General features: G+C 32.5%; 1 protein-coding gene across 2 annotated transcripts in view; it reads left to right on the plus strand.

Annotated features, from left to right (window-relative positions):
• The window catches only part of LOC126882878 (sex peptide receptor), a 1,311,932-nt gene extending 1,291,152 nt beyond the window's left edge, over positions 1–20,780 (plus strand). For both annotated transcript variants that reach the window (XM_050648043.1, XM_050647973.1), the window contains one exon: positions 20,051–20,780. In XM_050648043.1, coding sequence (XP_050504000.1) covers positions 20,051–20,644 — 594 coding nt within the window. In that variant the 3' untranslated portion in view covers positions 20,645–20,780. The remainder of the gene's footprint in view (positions 1–20,050) is intronic.
• Positions 20,781–27,635: the final 6,855 nt, after the last annotated feature.

Below are 27,635 nucleotides of genomic sequence, written 5' to 3' on the forward strand. Positions count from 1 at the left end.
CTACTTATAACCTGATACTTGTGTCGGAAATTTTTTTTTTATTTCGAGAAAAAAACTACAGAACGATGTTTGTCGTTGTTCAAGGAGTATGTACGCAAATATCAGATCACAATTTTTCTAAAATTTTCCGTCTTGTCCGAAATTGTTTTGGGAAAATTTTGGGTACAGCTCTACGTCATACCCTTTTAAATGTTTTACTTAGTGTGTGTACCAATTTTCAGCTAAATGGATTCAAAAATAACCGAGAAAAACTGTTTTAAAATATTTTTGGATAATACCTCCTCGTCCATAGCCCAAAAGAATTAAGTTTCCTGTTCGTTTGCCCCAACATTTTTGTCAGACAACTACATTTTTTGTTTAAGAGTATAATTACTTGTATCCTACTACTTTTATCGGAAAAATGGTTGTAAAGATAAGGGATGCACGAACCCAGAATAATTTAAAAGTATAGTTTATTAATAAAAATTAAATTTTTTGTCCGACTTTGGATGTGCCCCACTATTTATGTCGGGCACTTAGATTTTTTGATTTGGAATATAACTACTTATAACCTGATACATGTGCTGAAATTTTTTTTTAATACGAGAAAAAAATACAGAACGATGTTTGTCGTTGTTCAAGGAGTATGTACACAAATTATCAGATCACAATTTTTTTAAAATTTTCCCTCTTGTCGGAAAATTTTTTTAGAAAATTTTGGGTTCCGACCCACGTCATACCCTTTTAAATGCTTTACTTAGTGTGTGTACCAATTTTCAGCTAAATCGATTCAAAAGTAACCGAGAAACTCTGTTTTAAAATTTTTTTTTGATAATACCTCCCCGTCGATAGCCTAAAAGAATTAAGTTTTCTGTTCGTTTGCCCCAACATTTTTGTCAAACAATTACATTTTTTGTTTAAGAATATAATTACTTGTAACCTACTACTTTTGTCGGAAAAATGGTTGTAAAGATAAGGGATGCACGAACCCAGCATAATTTGAAAGTATAGTTTACTAATAAAAATTACATTTTTTGTCCGACCGTCGAGTTGCCCCAATATTTTTGTCCGACACTTTGATTTTTTGATTAAGAATATAATTACTTATAACCTACTAATGTTGTCGGAAAAATGGTTTTAAAGGTAAGGGTTGCACGAACCCAGTATTTTTTAAAGGACAGTTTATTAATAAAAATTAAATTTTTTGTCCGACTTTGGATTTGACCCAATATTTTTGTCGGACACTTAGATTTTTTGATTTAGAATATAACTACTTATAACCTGATACTTGTGTCGGAAATTTTTTTTCATTGGAAAAAAAAACTACAGAACGATGTTTGTCGTTGTTCAAGGAGTATATAAGCAAATATCAGATCACAATTTTTCTAAAATTTTCCCTCTTGTCAGAAAATTTTTTAAGAAAATTTTGGGTACATCTCTACGTCATACCCTTTTAAATGTTTTACTTAGTGTGTGTACCAATTTTGAGCTAAATCGATTCAAAAATAACCGAGAAAACTCTTTTAAAATTTTTTGATATTACTTTCTCGTCGATAGCCTAAAAAATTAAGTTTTCTGTTCGTTTGCCCCAAGATTTTTGTCAAACAATTTTATTTTTTGTTTAAGAATCTAATTACTTGTAACTTACTACCTTTGTCGGAAAAATGGTTGTAAAGATAAGGGGTACACGAACCCAGCATAATTTAAAAGTATAGTTTATCAATAAAAATTAAATTTTTTGTCCGACTTTGGATTTGCCCCAATATTTTTGTCGGACACTTAGATTTTTTGATTTGGAATATTACTACTTATAACCTGATACTTGTGTCGGAAATTTTTTTTTATTTCGAGAAAAAAAACTACAGAGCGATGTTTGTCGTTGTTCAAGGAGTATGTACGCAAATATCAAATCACAATTTTTCTAAAATTTTCCCTCTTGTCCGAAATTTTTTTGGGAAAACTTTGGGTACAGCTCTACGTCATACCCTTTTAAATGTTTTACTTAGTGTGTGTACCAATTTCCAGCTAAATCGATTCAAAAATAACCGAGAAAAACTGTTTTAAAATATTTTTGGATAATACCACCACCTCGTCCATAGCCTAAAAGAATTAAGTTTTCTGTTCGTTTGCCCCAACATTTTTGTCAGACAATTACATTTTTTGTTTAAGAGTATAATTACTTGTATCCTACTACTTTTGTCGGAAAAATGGTTGTAAAGATAAGGGATGCACGAACCCAGAATAATTTAAAAGTATAGTTTATTAATAACAATTAAATTTTTTGTCCGACTTTGGATGTGCCCCACTATTTATGTCGGGCACTTAGATTTTTTGATTTGGAATATAACTACTTATAACCTGATACATGTGCTGAAAATTTTTTTTTTAATTCGAGAAAAAAATACAGAACGATGTTTGTCGTTGTTCAAGGAGTATATACACACATTATCAGATCACAATTTTTCTAAAATTTTCCCTCTTGTCGGAAAATTTTTTAAGAAAATTTTGGGTTACGACCTACGTCATACCCTTTTAAATGCTTTAATTAGTGTGTGTACCAATTTTCAGCTAAATCGATTCAAAAGTAACCGAGAAACTCTGTTTTAAAATTTTTTTTTGATAATACCTCCTCGTCGATAGCCTAAAAGAATTAAGTTTTCTGTTCGTTTGCCCCAACATTTTTGTCAGACAATTACATTTTTTGTTTAAGAATATAATTACTTGTAACCTACTACTTTTGTCGGAAAAATGGTTGTAAAATAAGGGATGCACGAACCCAGCATAATTGGAAAGTATAGTTTACTAATAAAAATTAAATTTTTTGTCCGACTGTCGAGTTGCCCCAATATTTTTGTCCGACACTTTGATTTTTTGATTAAGAATATAATTACTTATAACCTACTAATGTTGTCGGAAAAATGGTTGTAAATAAAAAAATTTCAGGAAATTGACATCTTCGGCGCGTCCGACTGCGCATATGCCCCGTGAAAATTGTCCGACAAGGTTACCACATTATTGTAAAAATGCTTTATGGTAGATACCGTTAAAATTATCCATGTGGTAATAAATTTATTATTTTCATAAATTTGACATATTTAGCGTGTCCGACGCGTCATATGCCCCAATATTTTTGTCCGACAAAATTGTTTTCGTTGTTTATATGATAAAATCCATTGATTAAAATAGAATGACCAATGTGGTAATAAATTTTTTTCTTGCATAAAATTGACAACTTCGTCACCGCTTGACAGACAAACGCCCCACTACCATAATGCGCCAAGCTCAAAATTTGTCCGACTCCACCCAAATAACAAGTACAAAAAGTTTCAACGGTGTGGTCATAAATAATTATTGTATATGCGGGCCCAAGGCCTAATACTTTTCTAGTTATTCGTAGATGAAAACTTGTCATTTTCATTGAATAATGTCACCTTTTCGGACGGTTTTTTGCGAATACCTAAAAAATTTTGCATCTAACGAAAAAAACTATATAAAACATTTTTGTAGCTTGTGAAAAATCAAAGAGATTCGTCTCTTCATAAATTTTTTAGGTTTAATACAAACAGGAATATGGTAGGTGAAAAGGGATTTTTTTTGTGCATGCTGAGATCAGTGTGTTCAACTTAAAATAACAGAGAAATGGTCGATTTTTAGGGTATAATGCTACAAATATCTTTTGTAGTGCTTGAAAAACCCTTTAAACGAGCACTGTTAAATATCGATTACATTCAAACTAAGCGAGATATGGTGCAAAAAAAATTGATGATTAATTTATTTTAGGATAAAATGCGAAGTACATTTAACCCCTCATCCACCAGATTTAAATGCATCATTTTACTTCTATAATACATGTTGTTATACTTAAGAAATGTGATTATTTTTCATGTTATATTCCCTATACCTGAATGCCGTAATTTCGGAGTTATAGCCACATTTGTTTTTCTTTTTAATTTATAAACAAATTATAAAAATTATTTTTATCGGCCCGGACAGACATTATTTTAGGTTCTTTGGATGATTGGAAATAAAAAAGGTTTATATAATTTTTCTCTAATACTCTGGGCTAATTAGCAAAATTCATGGAAAAGTTATTTACCAGCAATTTTATTGCTGGAATCGAATTATAAGATCCTATATATTAATAATATAGGTATGCAAAGTCCGCAGATAGCGTGCTACTTTTTTTATAAACAAAATGGCGCCCAAAAATCGTGTTTTTTTCAATTTTTGCTCTATAACTCCAACGATTTTAACTTTACACCAAAAACACTCGAATAAAAATTCACCGCAATTAAATTCTGCATAGAGATATGTTTTTCCCGATTTGCTCCGAAGAAAATTTTCCTCGGAAAATGCGGGTTTTCCCAACAAAATCTCTAATTTTCAAATAAAGTTTTAGGTAAGTAATTATTAATTAATAATTAAATAACTTAGTGAGATCAAAGCTTTCTTGGTATAGATTGTAATTCCAGAAGCCGGTGAAAATTAAACGAATATTTTAGCAACAATTCAATTGTTAATTAACAATTTACGATCACAATAATAACCAAAATAATCATGATACATTGATCAAACTTATAAAGATTATAAAGATGAGATGCTTATTTAATATTTTATCGACAAAATATAAATTTTTCGTTTTTTTGCATAATCTTTAAATTTTGAAAAAAAAAATAGTTATAATACGCTGGTCTAATTAGTAAAGTACAAAGAAAGGTTATTTACCAGCAATTTTATTGCTGGAATCGAATATTATGATCCTATATATTAATAATATAGCTATGCAAAGTCCGCAGATAGTGTGCTACTTTTTTTATTAACAAAATGGCGCCCCCAAATCGTGTTGTTTTCAATTATTGGTCTATAACTCCGAAGATTTTAACTTTACACCAAAAGCACTAAAATAAAAATTCACCCCAATTTAATTCTACATAGAGGCATGTTTTTCCCGATTTGCTCCGACGAAAATTTTCCTCGGAAAATGTGGGTTTTCCCAACAAAATCTCGAATTTTCAAACAAATTTTTTGGGCAAGTAATTATGTATCAATAATTAGATAACTTGGTGAAATAAAAGCTTTCTTGGTATAGATTATAACTGCAAAAGCCGGTGAAAATTAAACAAATATGTTAGCAACAATTCAATTGTTAATTAACAATTTACAGTCGCAATAACAACTAAAATAATCATGAAACATTGATTAAACTTAGAAAGATTATAAATATGTGATGCCTATATAATATTTTGTCGACAAAATATAAATTTTTCATTTTTTTGCATAATCTTTAAATGTTTAACAAAAATAGTTATAAACAAATTAACATTTCTCAGAAATTGTTTATTATATTATAATTAAAAAAAATGCTTAAAATGCGTATTTCAAATGTCTTGAAAACGAATGCTTTAATATTTTTTTCCAACCAGTTGCAATAAAGTTATGAAACAGCAAAGTAAACATACGATTACTCCGTTTTTTATAATTTGTTTTAATTGTTTCAAAGGTTAAAAATGAGTTTATGGTACAAACTAATTACTCTCAAAAAATATCAAACATTAGTTCAATGGTTATATATTAATCAAAGATTAAAAATGTTTTTTTGTAATTTTTAACGCGAAAATAGGCTTGATACAGAGCCGAAGCTTAATTTTATTTATTAACTACTGTACGTCGCGGGTGGTTGTCGCTTCGAGTGAAAATGTTATTAGCTGCGGTACTGTATTAGTCTGCTTTCGCGCGTGTAAATTACAAAAAAAAATATTTATAATCTTTAATTAAAATGTAACCATTAAACTAATAATCGATATTTTTTGTAAGTAATTAGCTTGTATTTTAAACTAACTTTTACGCTTTGAAAGAATTAAAAAAAAATTATAAACAACATAGTAATCTTATGTTTACTTTGCTATTTCATAACTTATTTGAAAATGGTTGCAAAAAAGTTTTAAAGCATTCATTTTCAAGATCCTTAAAATACGCGTTTTACCTATTTTTTTAAATTAGAATATAATAAAAACTTTCTGAGAAACGTTAATTTGTTTATAACTATTTTTTTAAACGTTCAAAAATTATTCAAAAAAATTAAAAATTTATATTTTGTTGACAAAATATTAAATAGGCATCTTATATTTATAAGATTTCAAAGTTTGATCAGTGTATCATAATTATTTTGGTTATTATTGCGACCGTAAATTATTAATTAACAATTGAATTGTTGCTAAAATATTCGTTTAATTTTCACCGGCTTCTGAATCTATAATTTAAACCAAGAAAACTTTTATGTCACCGAGTTATTTAACTATTGGTACATAATTTCTTATCTAAAACTTTATTTGAAATTTAAAGATTTTGTTGGGAAAACCCGCATTTTCCGAGGAAAATTTTCGTCGTAGCAGATCGGGAAAAGCACGTCTATATGCAGAATTTAATTTCGGTGAATTTTTATTAGGATGTTTTTGGTGTAGAGTTAAAATGTTCGGAGTTATGGAGCAAAAATTGAAAAAAACACGATTTGGGGGCGCCATTTTGTTAATAAAAAAAGTAGCACACTATCTGCGGACTTTGCATACCTATATTATTAATATATATAATCATAAGCTTCGATTCCAGCAATAAAATTGCTGGTAAATAACTTTTCCCAAAAATGGCCTATTCTCCGATAATCAGCCCAGACTATAAAGGTTATCGTTTACCAGTAGTTATAAACAATTTAAAACTACCTACAAAACTGGAGAAAAATCGAAAAATCTCGATGTTTAAGGCTCAAAACACAATTAAAAAATATTATTTTTGAAATGATGATGGATTTAAATTGAATTTCAAACCTTATTTTATCAGTTTCCAAAAGTAGTGTGGGCTTATTTCATTTTAAAAAATTGTTTTTTAGTTGTTAATGCTGCTCGATCGCCCGTCCTCTCATAAGCGCTTCATTAACAGTTAAAAACAGTGTTTTAGGATAAAACATGCCAAAAATTCTTACAGGGAACTGATAGAAGAAGCTTGATTGAGCTTGAATATAGACCCTTCGTAATTTCAAAAGTTATATTTTTTACTTGTATTTTTAAATCTTGAATGTCCTTATTTTTTCGTTTTTATTTTCAGTTTCAAATTGTTTATAACTCGAAAACGATTAACTTTAGCAAAAAGAAAAATTACAAAAAACTTTTTTTGTTCCCAATGATCTAAAGAATCTAAAATGTCTACCTGGGTCGAAATAAATGCCTTTTATAATTTGTTTAAAAATTAATGGTTTTTAAATAAATGTAGCAATGACTCCGAGGTTAATTACGCCATTTAGGTATAGGGAGTATTATATGAAAAATAATCAGTATTTCTTAAGGACTTCAAAACACAAAAAATATACAGGGTGTTACGGCATTTAGGTATAGGGAGTATTATATGAGAAATAATCAGTATTTCTTAAGGACTTCAAAACGCAAAAAATATACATGGTGTTCTATTTTAAATAAGAAATTTCATTAGAATTCCAGAAAAACGGAAGATCTGACAACAATGTAATTACGACTATAATATCGGCCGCATTAGAAGACCCTTAGCAACCAAAATCCATGAAAAACTCACTCTGTATATGTTTAAAATGCACGGTTTTTGAAAAATATAAGATCAAACTATAGAGCGCATTTTAAATTTTCTTAAAAATCTTCCTTTCTTTTCATATAACTCCAAAACAATCTAGAGATATAGAAATGAAAGATAAAACAAAATTGGTATCCGAAAAAACCCTACTTTTTGTACTGTATCCTTTTTTCGTATCTCTTATCATTTTCTAGTTACATGGAGAATAAGGAAGATTTTAAAAAAAAATTAAAAATGCGCTCTATAATTTGATCTTAGCTTTTTCAAAAACCATTCATTTTAAACCCGTCCAAGTTTTTGAACATAGAAGTAATACTATATAGTCCACAGTACATCGACCTTTTTGGACGATGATTACGAAAGTCTTAAAAATGGTTTTAACTGCTTCGTTTCAGTGAGTCTACCACTTTCTGAAAAATTTCAGAGTGCACGTTGGACGCGTTTCCGCGTCCCGCGTCATTAACATATTTACGTTGTCGGACTAACGAAACGAGGCTGTAGATTTGTGGGACAAGGGATCGACAATCTTTATTAATTAAATATTAGTGCATTGTGTACCTAGTAGGAAAAGCTTAACATTCCCGGACGATGTAAAGATTGCCGTCGCGGCGCAAGCCGAGACAAGACAATAGAGAGTCCGGGAATGTGGCTTTTCCTACAAGGCATAGATACTATTTTTCCGAAAATCGAACATTTAAATTATATTAAAAGAAACATGTTAACATTTTCAAATAGACATATTATTATTTTGACTCAAATATTCGTGATGCCACCAAATACAGGTGTTGTAACTATAGAAACAAAAATATTGAATTATCAAATTTGACGCATTTGCTTATTTTAGGCAGTTTAATCAATTTTTGCTGAATCTTCGAAATATATATTTTCCTAACTAGTGCGGAAAGTTATACTTTCACGCACGAGACTGCCGTTGACCCGAACGACGCGATAGTGGAGTTCGGGCAAGCAGTCGAGTGCGGGGAAGACACTTTCCGCATGAGTTAGGAACAATATTTTTTCTAGGGCCGTACGTTTGAAAAAAGCCACAAAAAATAGAGTTACATCAATTTTTATTTAGAAGTGAAAATACACAAATTAATTCTTTGACAAGGTTGTCAAAACCAAACTTTCAATATAATGGGTTACCACGTCGACGATATTGGTTTCCATGGACGATAATTCAAAACCATTATAATTAGGTTTGTTCTAGCAAACAGTCAGGGTCGGTTGTTCGAACGCTAATCAAAAATGATCATTATCAAATATTTAATTACTGTCACCAATTGTCAATGTCAACTTCGTTTGGGTTGCTGAAAACATAATTGTGGATTACAATTATGAAATTAGTTAATCAATTATGTTAATAATTGTTATGTCAATTAATTAACTAATCTCATAATTATAATCAATTATGTTTTCAGCAACTCAACCAAAGTTGACATTGACAGTTGTGACAGTAATTAAATATTTGATAGTGATCATTGTTGATTAGCGTTCAAACAACCGGCCCTCAAACTAGTCAGAAACCGTCAACAAACAGTTGGTCAGTGAGAGAACAGTTAATACAGTCACGAGTGCTATCCCCTCTACTCGCGCTGGTCCGCTATTCGCTGATGGTTTCAAACCGTTTTAGACGGATGCTAGAACAAACCTATTGCCTACTAATCTGACTTTTAAATATTCTGTCAAAATAATTTTATTTCATCGAATGATCAGTAGTAATTGCACAAGAGCTCTAAAATTATTGAATTTTTCCCGAGTGACACTGTGACAGTTTTAATTTCACGAGCCGAAGGCGAGTGAAATTATGTCAAAAGTGTCACGAGTGCAAAAGTTCTATATTAATTTTAGAGATCGAGTGCAATTTGTTGCGATTATTTCATGAATAAAACTGTTCAAAACCAAAATTTTATTTTAATTCATTTATGTAAGTACAAATTAGTACAATTAAACACCCAGTTGTTATAAATATTTTACGGTTGAAAGTCATCACTTTTATAATTTTTAAAACATTAATTGTCATTAATGTCACTGAATGTATTTTTTTCGTAGCAACGAAGGGCATCTTGCTTAATATACTTGACGGGAAATTATCAAAAATTATCGATTTAATTTAGATTTATGTAGCTTTCTATTGGTCAGAATTTCCTATGAATGAAATAATCGCGCTAATTTTATTAAAAATGAACACAATAAGATAAATTTGAAATAAATTAGTAAATAATATCTAAATATTAGTTTATTCCATGTATTATAATATATTATTGACATATTACAAGGTATTTTACTTTCCCGCACGGCGTGCGGGAAACAACTTTCGGAAACGAAATGAGTGCGGGAAAGTGGCTCTTTTAGCACGGCCGTAGAAAAAAATATTTTCTTACAGTAAGGACGTAACATTTCCGTACAGTTATTTTTCGTTTCCAGGCATCGGCTAAGTGTAAGTAAATATCGAACGTTTCTTTCAAAAATGTTGTCAAAAATGTCTATATTCCTGACCAATTTTCGGAAAAAGTACGTTCAATTGAAAATTAAGAGTCTTAACCAACCTTCCAATTTCCACCTCCGAGAAGGGGTGGGAACTACCCTCAAGATAAAAGCGGTATAAGATATAGGGTAGACTTTCTTTGTTGAGCTATTTCCTACTTACAGTGAAAATATCAGGTAAATTGATGCAGTAGGATGGAATTCGGAGCCAAATACCCTCACTGACTGTACTATAAGACTGTTGAGGTGATTCTTATCCTGGTTTAGGGGTGGAAGTAAGATAATCGAAAATATCTGAAAAATGTATCACCCTTGAATCAAAAATTGACCTGTCACTGGCTTTTTCAAAAATATTGTCGTAGTTACGACATCGTGATACATATATCGCACATCCCGAACAAAACTGTTGTAACTCAAAAATACTTAATTTTACAGGAGCAGCAAAAGAAAATTTTACCCGTACTTTATTTGGAGTTAAGTTAACACCTAATAGAAAATTTAAAATTTATTTCTTTGCAAATTGAAGTCAATATTAATTATATATAAGCCCCATTAACGTCAATGGTGAAAATAATGAATTTTGTGCAAATTTTAATTAAATCATTGATTATTTTTTTGAGATGATACGTTTTTGCTCGGAAAATTTTTAATTAAAACGCAAAACGGTAATAACTCGAAAAATTTCTCTATTGGACAGATATACTAAACACTTTTGTTTACAAATTTCCGTGCAAAAGTGTAGCAACTCGAAATATTACTTTATTGACCGGAACCATACCACTATTAAACAACACTTAATTCCAATAAATTCCAGATGATTTACTTTTGTCGGGAAAATAGATCAATGAATATCATAGTCGTCCATGCAAAATAAGAGTATCACGAAATACTGCACTTTTGTTCGAATTTACGCAACGATTACTGAACTTTAATCGAAAATAATACGCTTTTACTCGGAACGAGTGGTGTTTCACCTACGCATCACGAATTGATACTGTTTTTAACGGAAAATTTCCTGAAACATCTTCCGAGTAAAATAGCTTTTAGCTCCATCTGTGAGGTAATTTTTAAAGTAACTTTGTTACGGTTTTGTTGGTTAGTAGATTTGATATCATGTATCATATTTCCGTAAATAAGTGCGGTTTGAAAATTTTTTGAGTTATGACACTTTTGTTCGGGATGTGCGATATATAATCATATCCCTTCTACCGTGCAATGGTGTAGGGTTTCAACTTCCATCTACCAACTTAACATATCTAGTTGTACATACTTACAAATATACAGATTACACCTTTACATCTAATTTTACATTTCTAATTAATTTCATTAATTCTATAAATAAATAAAATATCAGTTATCTGTATACACAAAATTTTCCACTCTTTTCTGTCTTGTGCTATTGCTTTGGCATCTATCCAGTTTAATCTTTTCTTTTGCAGAATGGCTCCTATTGTCTTATCCCATGTTTGTCTGGGTCTTCCTCTCTTCCTGTTCTTTATTATTTTTGCTTCCCACACTTTCCGAAATGGTCTAGTTTCTTTCATTCGTTGTAGATGTCCCCACCAATATAATTGTCTTTGCTCTATATACTCCAATATGGATAATATTTTCAACTCACTTCTTGTGTCTTCATTTCGCAGTCGGTCTAATTCTGTGGCGCCTTTTATTCTTCTCAGGAACTTCATTTCCATGGCTTGGATCTTGATACGTAGTTACGACATCGTGATGCATAATGCCTCTATTTAGTTTTCGTCCGGCCAACGTGTATAAGAGACAAGTATGGTTTAGTTAGAGTTTTTAAAGCAGAAAAATAGTATTGAAAAATAACTCATAATATTATATGGAACGTTTTATTATTAACAGTTTAGAATATTGAAATGTGTTACTAAAATATGAAAAATATGTACTTTTACCAAGACCGAAATTTTACAATAAACATGAGCATTGTAATGGTAGGGAAGCACAAGCGGGGATTTTGCGCGTTACTTGAGCGCATAAAGGCCGCGTCTCACCATCAAATAATTTGATCAAACAGTTTGAGCAAACTACGGAAGTACGTCAAAGTGATGTCACAATTGCAGTTTTTTTGAAATTCTAAAAATCTGTGCTCTCACTATCAGTCTAGTTTGATCAAATTTTTTGTATTGAGTTATCTAACTTGTTTGTGGGATGTATGGGATGTATTATAGGGGTAGTACCTTTCTATCGGAACGGCCACATCGAGCGTCATGGACGGGAGATGGTTCTTGATAACTGGTCCCCATAAGACATCCAACTCTCATTTATGGCTCCTCGTGCCACATTCCGGGCAACTGCATTGGCCTGCAGGCTAAACTAAGGCTACGGCTCCACGGGCTGGGAATTGACGCTAGCAGTAGCCGCAAAATGAACTTAAGGTTCCGCGGAACGGAATGGGAATAGCCGAACTGAACCGACTACGCACAAGTCCTGTAGTCGGTACAGTTCGGCTATTCCTATTCCGTTCTGCGGAACCTTAAGTTCGTTTTGCGGCTACTGCTAGCGTCAATTTCCAGCCCGTGGAGCCGTAGCCTAAGTGAGGGTAACCAGATATGGTGAAATCTACCGAATGATTGCCGGTATATGCAATCCCACCACTTACTGGCCAACGGCTTCGAGCGGATGAGCTAGTATGTGGAGGGGCACTCTTTTGTCCTGAGATCGAGAAATCGGTCTCGAAGGCGGATGAACCAAGGATGGTCAACGGTGGAAGGATGCAGAAGGCAACGGGGAACCACTGCATTAAAGACTCATAGAGTACCCCTAGTTAAGTCATTACGGTGTACACCAAAAATAGTGGAAACTCTACTGATCATGGGAATCGGATACCAAGATCCGGCAGAGAGAGAAAAGCACAAGACTACAAGGCTCACTCGGTCGTAAACCTGCAAAATCCTTGTACAAAAATGCAGAAACCAACAACTTTAAGAGTTGCAACGTGGAATGTGAGAAGTTTGTTCTCTGCAGGAAAACTGGATAATGTTGAACAAGAAATGAATAGACTTAACATCGATGTTTTAGGAATCAGCGATACACAATGGCCAGGATCCGGGAAATGTTCAACACGAAATGATGGCGTATTTTATTACTCCGGAATCGACAACAACACCCATCGGTACGGAGTTGGAATCATCATTTCAAAGAAATGGAAAAATTCTCTGATTACCTGTACTCCTTACTCAGAACGCTTAATATTAATACAAATTAAAGAAAGACATAACTTAATAAATCTTATTCAAGCCTATGCACCAACAGCAGATAAAGGTGACGATCAAATAGAACAATTCTACAACGACTTAGAAGAAATGCTGAAAGCAATAAAAAAGCAACACATTAACATAATAATGGGCGATCTTAATGCCAAGGTCGGTCAAGGTGAGGTAGGAGAACATGTAGGAAACTATGGACTTGGAAACAGAAACGACAGAGGAGATCGATTGATTCAATTTTGCCAGAGCGAAGACTTCGTAATAACAAACACCCTTTTTAAATTACCTCCTCGGCGATTATATACATGGACATCTCCACAACATACCAAAGAAAAAATAGTGAGAAATCAAATAGACTACATTCTGATAGCAAGGAGGTATCGTAATGCTGTTAAATGTACTAAGACGTACCCAGGAGCTGATATAGGCTCAGATCATAACCCGGTAGTTACTGTGATAGCGGCGAGACCAAAAAAGATAAGGAGACCACAAAGAAAGACACTAGATTTAGTTAAGCTTAGAAACAAAAATATACAACAAGAAACAGGAGAAGAAATAAATGAAAACCTCAGTTCAGTGCAACAACAAAAACGATACAGATAACGTTAACCAAAAATTAAAGTACATAAATACAGCTATACAAACAGCAGGAAAGAAACATCTGACAAAAAGACAACAAAGAACAAGGGGTGGATGACATAGGACATACTAGACTTGATGGAACAAAGAAGAAAGATGAAGAATTACCTAGAAAAATACAAAGAAATAAACAAACACATAAAAAAGAGAATAAAAAAGCCAAAGGGGCGTGGATTAAAGAACAGTGTGAAGAAATGGAAACCTACGAGAAAAAGTACGATGCGTTCAATATGCACAAAAAAGTAAAAGAGATAACAGGAAGCATAAAGAAATGCCAAATAGGTAAACTTAAAGACAAAGATGGAAATCTTATTGTAGATCTAGAGAATAAAATAAAAAGATGGACAGAATACCTGAATGAATTATTTGAAGACGATAGAAACAACTTAACTCAGATAATCAATGCAACTGGGCCAGACATATTGAAAGAAGAAGTAGAATACGCAATAAGAAACGCTAAAAATGGAAAAGCAAACGGACCTGATAAAATCCCTACAGAACTGCTGAAGCTTTTGAATGTTCAATCCGTAACCATAATATTGCATATATTCAATACAATATACAGTACTGGTATAATACCACAAGAATGATTGCTGTCTACGTTTGTCACCATACCGAAGAAAACTAAGGCAGTGCAATGTTCAGATCATCGAACAATCTCCTTGATGAGTCACCTGCTTAAAATATTTCTTAGAGTCATCCACAACCGAATCTATCAAAAACTAGACATCGATATTAACGATACACAGATGGGATTCAGAAAAGGATTAGGTACAAGGGATGCTCTCTTTGCCCTGAACGTTCTAACACAGAGATGCCTAGATGTTAACCAAGAGGAACATGCCTGCTTTATAGACTTTGAAAAGGCCTTTGACAAAGTACGCCACAGTAAACTCAAAGAAATCCTGGAGAGTAAGAACATTGACACCAGAGACATACAAATAATATTAAATCTGTACTGGAATCAGCGAGCTAATATAAAAATAGAAGACCAAACATCAGACGAAATAGAAATACGTAGAGGGGTACGACAGGGTTGTATATTGTCACCGCTCTTGTTTAATATATACAGCGAACAAATATGCCAAGAAGCTCTCTCATATGCAAACGAAGGGATAATAGTCAATGGAGAAGTTATCAATAACATTCGATATGCTGACGATACTGTGATAATGGCAAGAACAGCGGAAGATCTACAACATCTAGTTGAAAGTATGAATGAGATATGTAATAACTACGGCATAAGGATGAACGTCAAAAAAACCAAATATATGACCTTCAGTAAGAATCCAATAAATGACACTAGTATCACAATAAACGGTACCCAACTTGAAAAAGTAAACGAATACAAATACTTGGGAACCCCTATCAATGAAACAGGTGACCAAAATCACGAGATAAAAAGACGTATTGAAATTGCCAGGTCTACTTTTATAAAAATGAAAAAATTATTTTGTAATCGTGATATTAGTATTCATCTACGAACTAGAATGTTAAAATGCTATGTATTCAGTACTTTGCTCTACGGTGTTGAGTCATGGACTCTTAAACAGAGGAATATTAAAAATCTTGAAAGCTTTGAGATGTGGTGCTACCGCCGTATACTAAGAATAAGTTGGGTGGATAAAATTACAAATGAAGAAGTAATACGCAGAATAAATAACAAGCCAGAAGTTCTACTGAATATAAAAAAGAGAAAACTTGAATACTTAGGCCACCTGATGAGGGGACAAAAGTACACATTCCTACAAAACATAATGCAAGGAAAAATCCAAGGACGAAGAAATCCAGGCCGTAGAAGAATGTCCTGGATGAGAAATTTGAGAGAGTGGTTTGGCTGTACCACTAACGAATTGTTCAAAACAGCAGTAAATAAAATTAGAATCGCCCTAATGATATCCAATCTCCGATAGGAGAGGCACTCAAAGAAGAAGAACTCGTTTGTACTTTATTTAAAATTAAAATTTTTCATTATTATCCACAATGAAAACTCAGGATGTGACGTCACTAACTGTCACTTTCAGTTTGCTGAAACCAGTTTGATCAAATTATTTGATGGTGGGACGCGGCCTTAAGAAAATCACATGGGGAGAAATCTTGGACCCTATTATGTACCGCTACCATATGGGCTCTTAAATAGGAGCGTACTATCCTCAGAAAAACTCGAGCGCGTCAGATTAAGACAAATTAAGTTAAGTAGATACATGAAGAACAGTAAATGGGCGGGTCACAAAATTGTAAAAAATGGCATCATGAAATACTCAAGAGCGATTGAATTTTTTAATATTGAACGAAGTCCCTTAAGGATTACGAAAAAAATATAATCTGACGATTTTCTTGAGGCGATGTAGCTAAAGCTATATTATTGGGTGTGTCAAAAGTAACGGAACGGCCAAATATTTCGCGAAATGAACATCAGATCGTCTTTCTTCTTTCTTTCTCTCCTTCCTTTTACCCTATCAGGGTGTCGAATTTGAGATCGCTGTTTTAATTTCCATTCACCCATCTCTTCTATTCTTTTCTGTTTTCTGCCATTATTTTCAGTTCCTGTAGTGATTTTTCCTTAACTTTTCCTGCCTCTACTACTTGCTGTATCCATTTTTTTTTCTTGGTATGCCTCTTTATCTTTTTACGATGTTCTTTGCTTCGTGGACTTTTCTTGTAATTATGTTGGGTTGCATCCTCATCAAATGCCCATACCAGTTCATTTGTCTCTTTTTCAGTTTATTCATTATTGGTTCTTGGTTGGCCATTCTCCTAATAGTCTCATTCCTTAATCTATCCCATTTTGTCTTTCCACTATCCGTTTTAAATGTATATCCATTAGTTTCTGCATTTTGTTCTCGGAATCTGCTATTAGTACTATGTCGTCCGCATACATTAAGGTCTCTATTGTTACCGGTTGTAATCTATGGTATCCTATTATTGTCTGTAGTTGGTTGGTTCTTACTTCAGTTTTTCTTATTAACTCATTCATTATGATTATGAATAGCAAAGGGCTGAGACTATCTGCTTGTTTAATACCTCTCTTCCAATTAAATTCTTCTGATCGTTCCCCTGTTATTTGTACCCTTCCTTTTACCTCTTTGTAAGTACTTTCTATAGCTTTTATCAAATTATTTTTTACACTTATTTTCCTCAAGCATTCCCCTATAATTTGTCTTTCTATCGTGTCAAATGCTGCTCTTAGGTCTATGAACGCTAATACCAGTTTTCCCCTCATGTCTATGCTTTTTTCGATTAGGTACCTAATGATATATAATGTTGTCATTTGTTTGTCTTCCTGGTCTAAAGGCCGCTTGTTCTTCTCCCAATTTTATTTCTACTTCTTGCCTTAGTCTCTTCTCTATTGTTTTCGTATACATTTTAAAGAATACCGATGACAGACATATAGCTCTATAGTTATAGCAGTTTATATGTTCTCCTTTTTTGTATATTGGTTCGATGATATTTTTCTGCCAGTCTCTAGGGATTCCTTGTTTTTCCCACGCCTCTTTATATATTGTCCATACCCAGTATATCCCCTCTTCTCCCATGTATTTTACCATTTCCGGTTCAATTTCATAATCTCCTCCTGAATCTCCTCTCCTTCTTCTCTACTTATTTGCTCTATCTCTGTGTTTTCTTCGTCTTCATTTATTACATTATCTTCCTTTATTACTTCGGTATCAAATTTTTTCTCATAATATTCTTTCCATACCCTAGCTATTTGGTCTTTCTTACCAATCGTCTCTGCCAGTAATATTCTTCTTTATTTTCTTCTAATCCCGTTTCGATGTATTTTTTCCATGCCATTTTCTTCTTTTTTTTTGTTTTCACTTCTTTATTCCACCACCTTTTCCTTTTTATTTGATTATTACATTTTTTGATTTCACATACCAACTTCAGCTGCTGTTTTCTTTAATACTTCCCTGTAAGTATTCCATCTTTCTTCCATTGTCCATGTTCCTTTTTGTCACTCTATCTGCCTCAATCTTTTATTGGTTTCCTTCTTGTAAAGTTCTTGCACAAGTTCTATCTTTAGTTTGATTACTTTTACTTTCTTGTACTCTTTTCTTTCCAACTCCTCTATTTTTTCATCTTTCGGTTTTGCAGTGACATGCCTGTGTTGTGTGAACAGCTCCGGTTCTTGTTCCGTTAAGATATTTTGTATGTTTTTTTCTAAATTTCTCGTATGTACTATATAGTCGATTAAGCTCTTTGCATTTCTCTCTTCAGCCACAAATGTATACTTTTGTCTTCAATGGTTTGTTCACTGAATGTGTTTCCTATTATTAGGTCGTTCGTTTGGCAGAATTCTAGCATTTTAATTCCGTTTCTATTTAATGTTTCTTCCCCATACTGTCCAATACATCCTAATCCCCTATTAACGTCCTTACCTAACTCTAGAGTTCCAATCTCCTAAAATTATTATTGAAGTTATACTCCTTTAGGCACGAGAGTGAATTTTTACATTCCTACGCGCATGCGAACACCGACAGTATGGTAGTAGTCGCTACATCTTTTTTAAGTTATGTAGCGCAAATATAGTGTGCGTGAAAAGAATATATACCCATTCCACGAATATACGACTCTCTTGGATTATCGCGACAACGAATATTTTACTGTGCAAAATATGAAGAACGAAAGTAAATTGCAAATTATATTGTTTATTGGAGTAGTTATTAGAGCAAAATAATTTCGAATTTCTTATGTTGCACACTAAAATATTCGTTGTCGCGATAATCCAAAACAGTCGTATATTCGTGGAATACACCATATTAGTGTTTTTAGTAAATATATTTATTATAATTTTTATGTCTATGGATTTGTCTTCCTCCTAATAAGTATTATTGAAAATGTTTATTTTTAATTAATGTATCTGTCACCGTGATTGTAATTATGTCCGAGAAATGATCGACTGAATAGGGCTTTTCATCGATTGTCGTTTGTTTCAAGCTTCTGTCATATAATATTAATATATCTACGTCATACGTCTTTGGTTTGTATCATGGTATATACCAATAACGTATGACGTATATATATTAATATTATGTGACACATGACAGAAGCTCGAAACAAATGGCTATGAATGAAAAGCCCTATACAAAAACGTTGGTAGCTGATCGGTAGGGCATTCGCCTAGAGATCGAGAGGTCCCCTGTTCGAATTATGACAAAGTCATATCCTTTTTTTTTTAATTTTGGTATTCTTTTTGTTCTTTCTAAAATTAGTTTAATATTTAAATACAATACAAAAAAACTGTTTAAAGTAGATAGGTATATTGATTTCGTTGAAATCATAATATGAAGTTAGATTATATTATAATAGAAATATAACTTCTTACGTGCGTACAAAGTACACGCACATTCTTTTTTTTATCTTGCCTCACTTAACTTATCTAATGTATATTGGAGTTCGTTTTAGAATTCTATCATTGCCTCCTCTTCACTACCTTCTGTTGGTCCAATATAGTATTATCCCTATCTTGTCTTTTAGTTCTATTTGGGCTGTAATAATTCTAGATGATACTGCTTCGTAGTTTGTTATCCTTGATTCTATTTTTTATTCACTATTATACCGACTCCTTCTTTTGCTCTTTGTCCCTGCAGTACTCCGGAATAGCATAGTCTATATTTCGAACATTAGATCGAAAAACTGAAAAACACGTGTTCAATATTTTTCAAAAATCTATCGAATGACACCAAACATAACCCCCCCCCAATCTACTCTCTGTAGATGGGGTGGGGGATAACTTTAAAATATTCAATATGATCCCCATTTTTTATTGCAGACTTGGATTCCTTACGAAAAAATAAGTGACTTTTATTCGAGACATTTTCTCGAATTGTGGATAGATGGCGCTATATTAGGAAAAAACGATTTTTAAAAATTTGTGTACCCGCTCAAACCCCCCTCCCCCACTAAAATGGAAAACTTAACTGTTTTCTGTTTTAGGACCTAATCTTCACAACCCAATAGGTCCCCATGGCGCTTTAGTAACTGCAACTTTAGCATCTCAGGTTCCCCTACCATAAGAAAATTTCCTTACGCCATTTAATAGTCTCGTTACATTTTTCTAAAATCTTATGTTGTTTACTTTGAAAATGCACTAATTTTATAGGTAATATACTTTTTTGTTGTAGATCGATATCCCATGGGAAAATACGACAACTCCAATCTGCATAAGAAGACGAGCCGAGTGGGTTAACGAATATATTAATGAAGATGTTTATTTCGTTACGTATTTTATGTTTCGAATACTATTTGTCCATCTCCTTCCATGTATTTCCCTGGTCATTCTCAATCTGCTGCTATTTAGAGCTTTAAGAGAAGCACAAAAACGTAGAGACATCTTGTTGTCATCGAAAAAGGGTCAGAAAAATGAATGCAAAAAGCTGAGAGACTCTAACTGTACAACTCTAATGCTAATAGTAGTAGTCACTGTCTTTCTGGTAGTAGAAATACCTTTGGTGGTAGTTACCATCCTGCATATTATTTCAAGTACTCTTTGCGAGTTTCTTGACTACGAAGTGGCAAACACCTTGATATTGTTTACAAACTTCTTTATAATCCTGAGTTACCCTATTAATTTCGCTATTTACTGCGGCATGTCCAGGCAGTTCAGGGAGACTTTTAAAGAACTATTTATCAAAAATGCAGCTAATGCTCGTAATGGTTCTTCGAAGTATTCCATAGTCAATGGACCCAGGACATGCACCAACGAAACTGTCCTGTAAGAGGCTACAGCACACTCAATTGTAAAAGATGACGCTTAGAAAATGGACTTTAATTATATTTTGTACAAAATGTATATTTGTATGTTCTTATTGACTCTGTATATAAATAGGTAATATATTTGAATGGTAGGATATATGAACATGGGTACAATAGTTCAGGTATTTATATTCCTCGTAGAATAATTGGTTGTTACTAATATGTAAGTATTTCACAACATCAATAATAATTTTATGTTTAATTTTATGAATCATATTACATTGGGTCTATTGAATAAGAACAAGTATTTGCTTTTACTTACAACTATTTAAGTATTTACTTAATACTAATTGTGTGAAATCATTTCTTTAATACTTTATTCAATTACTTTTAATAAATACTTAAATACGAGGAAGTAAAAGCAAAGACTTCTTTTTATTCAATAGACCCATCGTGCTCTTAGTTTCATCTGAAAATTTAAATATTTCACTCGAAAGATTTTACGGAAAACAATAAATTACGAAATACTTAATTATTTTGGTATAACAGTAAATAGACAACGCGAAAACGGCGGGTTCGTTGGAAAAAATATTACCATGAAATTTTCTTACATAATCACATTCGTGAAACATCCCAGAATAAGTTTCAAGAAGTCGCCCACGCGAAAATTGGTCCAAATTTTTTTGAACAAGTTTTTTTGTTCAACTTGCAAAAATCAATATTTTCGGCCCGTACAATTTTTTTTTAGGTTTTTTGGACTATTATAGACAAAAAACATATGTCATAATTTTTCTCTAAAGTTGATCTTTTTCGAGTTATAAGCAATTTAAAATTTAAAAAACGAAAAATTGCGATTTTTACGGCTTAATATCTCGGTTAAAAGTTATTATTATGAAAGTCAGAAAGTAACTAAATCAAAGTTTAAAGCCCTCGCTACAAGATCCTGAAGAAATTTTTGTCATTATTTTATTACGAAAGTATTATTTTTAAGTAATAATAATGAGCGGGAAGATCGTATTGACGTGGCTGTAAATGTGAGTGCGAGTAAGATGCACGATTGGACTGCCGGAATGTCATCTCTTGTGCACTCACATTTACAGCCGCGTCAATACGATCTTACCGCTCATTATTATTACTTATAAATAATAGCTTAGTAATAAAATAATGACAAAAATTTCTTCAGGATCTTGTAGGGGGGCTTTAAACTTTGATTTAGTCACTTTCTAACTTTCATAATAATAACTTTTATCCGAGTTATTAAGCCTTGAAAATCGCCATTTTTCGTTTTTTTTCAATTTTAAATTGCTTATAACTCGAAAAGATCGACTTTAGAGAAAAATTATAAGATATACTTTTTGTCCAGAATGGTCCAAAAAATTTAAAAAAAATAGTCCGGACCGAAAATATTGATTTTTGCAATTTGAACAAAAAAGAATTTTTCAAAAAAATTTGGACCACTTTTCGCGTGGGCGACTTCTTGAACTTTATTCTGGGATGTCTCACGAATGTTATTATGCAAAAAAATCTCATGGGAATATTTTTTCCAACGAACCCGCCGTTTTGGCTTTGTCTAAAATATAAAATAAAGATGTGTTTTCACACTTTTATTCTATCTAAATCCATAAGAGAACTTACAAGTTCTGTGAATTACAAATTTTCCCAACCAGTTTGAGACCATAAATGCTTTGGGTCCATAAATGTTTTGTTATAAATACAAATCTTATCCCAAAGATGCAGAGACGTCAATTGCGACGCATACGCATGTCTGGTTGATTACGAGAAAGCGTTTGATCGAGTACAGCACGCCAAGATGTTGTAAATACTAAAAAAAGCAGAAATTAACAACCAAGATCTGAAAATAATTAGAAACATTTACTTGAATTAGACCTCAAATCTCAAAGTTGAAGGTGAACGCATCGAATATGTGAAGATCGTGCATGGAGTGAGCAAGGCTGTATTTTGTCTCGCTCTAATCTTCAATCTCTACTCTGAAAGAATATTTATCGAAGCTTTGAACGACACTGGAAAAGGTATTCTACTAAACGGGTACCGGTTAAACAACATAAGATATGCAAATGACACTATAATATTTGCGGACAACCTAGAAGACCTACAAGTCCTTATACAGTGCGTAAATCGTTCAGCTGGACATAGGGATCATACATTTTATATATTTAGATACATAAATACATACCTTGTATTATATTAAGATAACTGTGGCAACTTCGCTATTTCAATTACAATATAGTTGTTAACATTAACCTCAAAATTGGGTGACACAAATAAACGTCAAAACATGACATTGTAGTAGAACTATTTTTGACATAATGGGAAAACTGTGTCTGTTTAATTTGGAAATTAATTTTTAAACAAAAGATATTTTAAAAATTAAACTAAAATTATTAGTTCGTAAGTCATAATCTTTGTTTTTGATTTATATGGACTGCCTTTCATGCAAAATCACTCATTCTATTCGTTCTAACAGCTCTATTGCACCAGAAACTCGTACTCGAACAGAAGTTTCAACTAACACAGGTTAGCGCAGTTGCCACAATGATCTCTATGTATATTCCCTATGTCCAGCAGAACGATTTACGTACTGTATACAAAATAAAGTATTACAGTCAACAATAACGTATTACAGTCAACAATATGGACCCAATATAAACGTAAAGAAGACAAGGCTTATGATCATTAGCAAGAAAAAGATAACAGAAGGTCAACTCTATGTCTACCGAACCCCTGTAGAAAGAGTGAAGCACTACACTATCTGGCACCATAATAAATGATGAATAGACCAACAACCAAGAAATAATAACCCGAATCGGAAAAGCTATATCCAACTTCATTAAATCTCTAAAGTTAAAATACTTTACACATTATGCGAAATGAATCCAGATATGAAATCTCCTACATATGGATCATACATAGGGATGACTGATACAAGCCATCCTGCAAGGAAAATATTTAGAAAGAGGGGTCGAGGAAGAAGAACATCCTGGTTGAAGAATATCAGAACCTAGTTCAACACAACATCTATGCGATCAATGATCGTCATTGATGATCGACATTCGTCAAGTACATCAAGAAGAAGTCACGCGAGTCACGCCAATGCTATTTATTGATAAATATATTATTATTAGAATACCAATAGGCCAGGATGTATCTGTTTTGAGGTGGATGTGAGAGATGGCATTTGGATTTTTGCAGATAAAGTTAATGAAACATTAATAAAAAAATTAAAATATTTAAAAATTTCGAAAAATATCTATTTTTTTTCTACTTTCTTTGCTTATAACTTTAAAACGATTCATTTTGGAGCAAAGTCGTAGGGAAATAAAATAAAGATATTTGAATTTTATATGATATACGACTGGTTAAAAATGCCTTAAATTATTAGCCTTCCTGTAAAATAGCAATAAATACAAAATAAAGGGGCAAAATAATCCTTTATTCAATGTTTTTCAACCACTTTGGTTGCACTTAGAACCTTCGTAATTTGCTTAGAAAATCCTTACGGCATACTTAAATCGTCCACCAAATATCAATAAAATCGACCTAACAGATTTTGCATAATAATGTTGCAATCTAGATTTTTTTAAAAAAGTTCAAATTTTTTAAAAACTTTTTGAAAAAAAGGTAGACCATTTAGAAGTTTGCTAATTTTTTTAGATATAAAGAGGTACTTGATCTATCTAAACACTTTACAGAATTAAAATCGGATTATCTGAGCGGCCTCAGCACTGTTTTAAAGTAATAAACAATTTTTTGGATTACACACAAATACAGTCAAAACGATTGAGTCGCAATGAATTCATTTTCACAAGAATGGGCAACTCGTGGGCTCAAAAATGGGGTCGATTTTTATTTTTGAATTATAATTTTTAGCATATATCATACTAATGACGTCATCCATCTGGGTGTGATGACATAATCAATGATTTTTTTAACGAGAATAGGGTTGTGTGATAGCTCATTCGAAAGGATATTCAATTCTATATTCAATAATATCAACATTAACATATTTATTTATACAGGGTGCCTGTAAAAAATTTATTTAATTAAATTAATTGAGACAAAAGGAAGAATGTATATAATTTATTTAATTCGAAATACATTTTACGGGTCCAGGACGTTTCATCGCCGCCGTTTCGATGCCGCCAGTTCGATGCCGATGCCGGCCGATTCATCGCCAGTCAATTAATCGCTATCTGATATATTTCCGAATTTTCGACAGTTACAATTATTATTTATTTTTAGTATTAATTAGGAATTCTAGGAAATGCGAGATATGATGGCGATGAAATGGACAGGCGATGAACCGGCGGCATCGAAACGGCGGCATCGAAACGGAGGAGATGAAACGTCTCATTCCGACATTTTACTGTTGTCCTAAAACAGGAAAAAATGTTTGTTTGATTAATAACTATTGTTTTTTGCTTAAATTCATTATTAAAGTTGCCACCCACCAGTCTCTTAACAGTTTGAACATTTAATTTAAGCGAAAAGCAATGTTTATTTTTCAAATAAACATTTTTTCTGTTTTCTGACTGCAGTAAATGTATTTTGCATTAAATAAATTACCTACATTCTTCTTTTTGTCTTAATTAATTTAATTCAAACACGTTTTTTTTGGACACCCTGTATAAATAATTGTTTATATTTATATTAGTGAATACAAAATTGAATAGCCTTTCGTATGAGGTATCATACGGCCCCTATTCTCATTTCAAAAAATCATCGATTACATCATCACGCCCAGATGGATGACGTCGCTAGTATGATATATATACCAAAAAATTAGAATTTAAAAATAAAAATCGACCGGTTTCGAGATTTATCTCCAGAGAAGCTGCTTCTCGAGAAAATTAATTTATTCCAACTCAAACGTCCTCACTGTATTTGTTTATACGCCAAAAAATTGTTTATAACTTTAAAACAGTGCTGGGGCCGCTCAAATAATCCAATTTTAATTCTGTAAAGTGTATTAGATAGGTAGAGAGCCTCTTCATACGTAAAATAATTTGTGTTCAATCTCAAATTAATCCCTTAATTTGTAATTTCACATTTTTTCTTAACTTCCTAAACTTTTATATTTTCACCGGGTATGATTGAAACATTGGGAAACATCGAGTAATATTTTAATAATTAGAGTCAATTCAACCTGCAAAGTTAATAAATTGCCAAATAATATATTTTTCAATTGAACTTTATAAGTTTTGCAATAGCTTCCTTTAAACTGTAGTTGCAATCTTTCAACATGCAAGTCCGTAGTTCGGTTGTCATGCAACTTATTGATGAATTGTATATTTTGACGAGATTATAAATTACCAAAGGGACTATTTTGGGTTGCAGTCTAATTGAAATAGTTATGTACCTCGTTAACAAGTGTGTAAGTCGTTGTTAGAAGTTACGCCGAGTGTAATTATTATCAGTAGCTGTAAGTAAGGGCAGTCTATCATAGAAAGTTACCTGAACATCATCTGTCATCTATTATAGTGTAATTATACGTAGCTGTCAATAAAACCATATTTTTACTCCACACTCAAACATTTATTTACCATCGTCGATCGAGAAGAAGCGGAAAAAGGGGCATTACAAAACAATTCGATCCTGAGATCTACGTCGAATTGTTCAATTTGCAAACTTCTAAATGGTCTACTTTTTGTTCAGAAGGCTCTTAAAAAATTTGAACTTTTTTAAAAAAAATTAGATTGCAAAATTATTATGCAAATTCTATCAGGTCGATTTTAATGAAAATTGGGTAAACGATTTAAGTAAGTCGTAAGGATTTTTTAAGTGAATTACGAAGGTTCTTGCAACCAAAGTGGTTGAAAAGCATTTAATAAAACAGGCTTATTTTGCCCCCTTATTTTGTATTTATTGCTATTTTGCAGGAAGGCTAATAAATTAAGACATTTTTAAACAGTCGTATATCATACAAAATTCAATTATCTTTATTTTATTTTCCTACGACTTTGCTCCAAAATGAATCGGTTTAAAGTTATACGCAAAGAAAGTAGAAAAAAATCGATGTTTTTCGAAATTTTTAAATATTTTAATTTATTTATTAATGTTCTGGGCATATTTGAGAAGGAGCATAAGTCAATTATTATTATTGAAGTTGTCACCTAACATTATATGCAAAAAACCGAATGCCACCTCACACATCCAAAAATAGACGTTTTTTTACAGATCCGCTCTGGTCTACAATACCAGCAATAGTTAAACCTAAAACTATCCTTTGTCAATTTGAAGCAATCTTACGATTTATTTATAAGAAATTGTTCTGTGGCAAATGAACGCATAATTATATCTTGGAAAAGTTAACTAAACAAACAAAAAAGGGCATTACCGAAAACTGAAATACATAGGTAGATCGAGTCTGGAAAGAAGTAGGCAATCCTGTCACAATTTGTATATTATCCAATATAATGAAATAAGAGTAATTTGGAACCAACTAGATGATCTATTGGTCAACAAAAGACATCACAACGCTATCACAAGTGCAAAAACATGTCCAGGAAATGACATCAATGCCGATCATATTCCTGTTATAAAGGTGCAAGTAAGATGGACAATGGCATCAGTCAGATGTTACAGATGTCACAGAAAGAATTATGACCCTAAAGTATTAGGCTAAGAGTTGGGAGCGGATTTTGTGCGTTATAAGTAATATGGAAAAACTATACGGGGATATGTTGAATTAGTTGTGTACATGACTTTCCCCAACGGCCGGAAACCAGAGTGGGGGACGAGGGTAGTTATAAGGGGTCAAAATCGCAGTTTTTATTATTTTTTTTTGTGACGCTCATGATCGAGATAGTGCACCAAAATTTGAGAATAAGTAGGACATCACGTAACTAAGTAAAATCTCCAGGGGTGGAACGCTGCGTGGCCGACAAAGGGGTGGGGCAGGGGTGAATATAAAAAGTATAAGGGATCTTTTGCGACGTTCGTGATTGAGATAGTGCACCAAAATTTGGGAATAAGTAGACCATGACATAACTAAGT

Source organism: Diabrotica virgifera, chromosome 1, assembly GCF_917563875.1.
Source record: "Diabrotica virgifera virgifera chromosome 1, PGI_DIABVI_V3a".
Classification (NCBI taxonomy): domain Eukaryota; kingdom Metazoa; phylum Arthropoda; class Insecta; order Coleoptera; family Chrysomelidae; genus Diabrotica; species Diabrotica virgifera.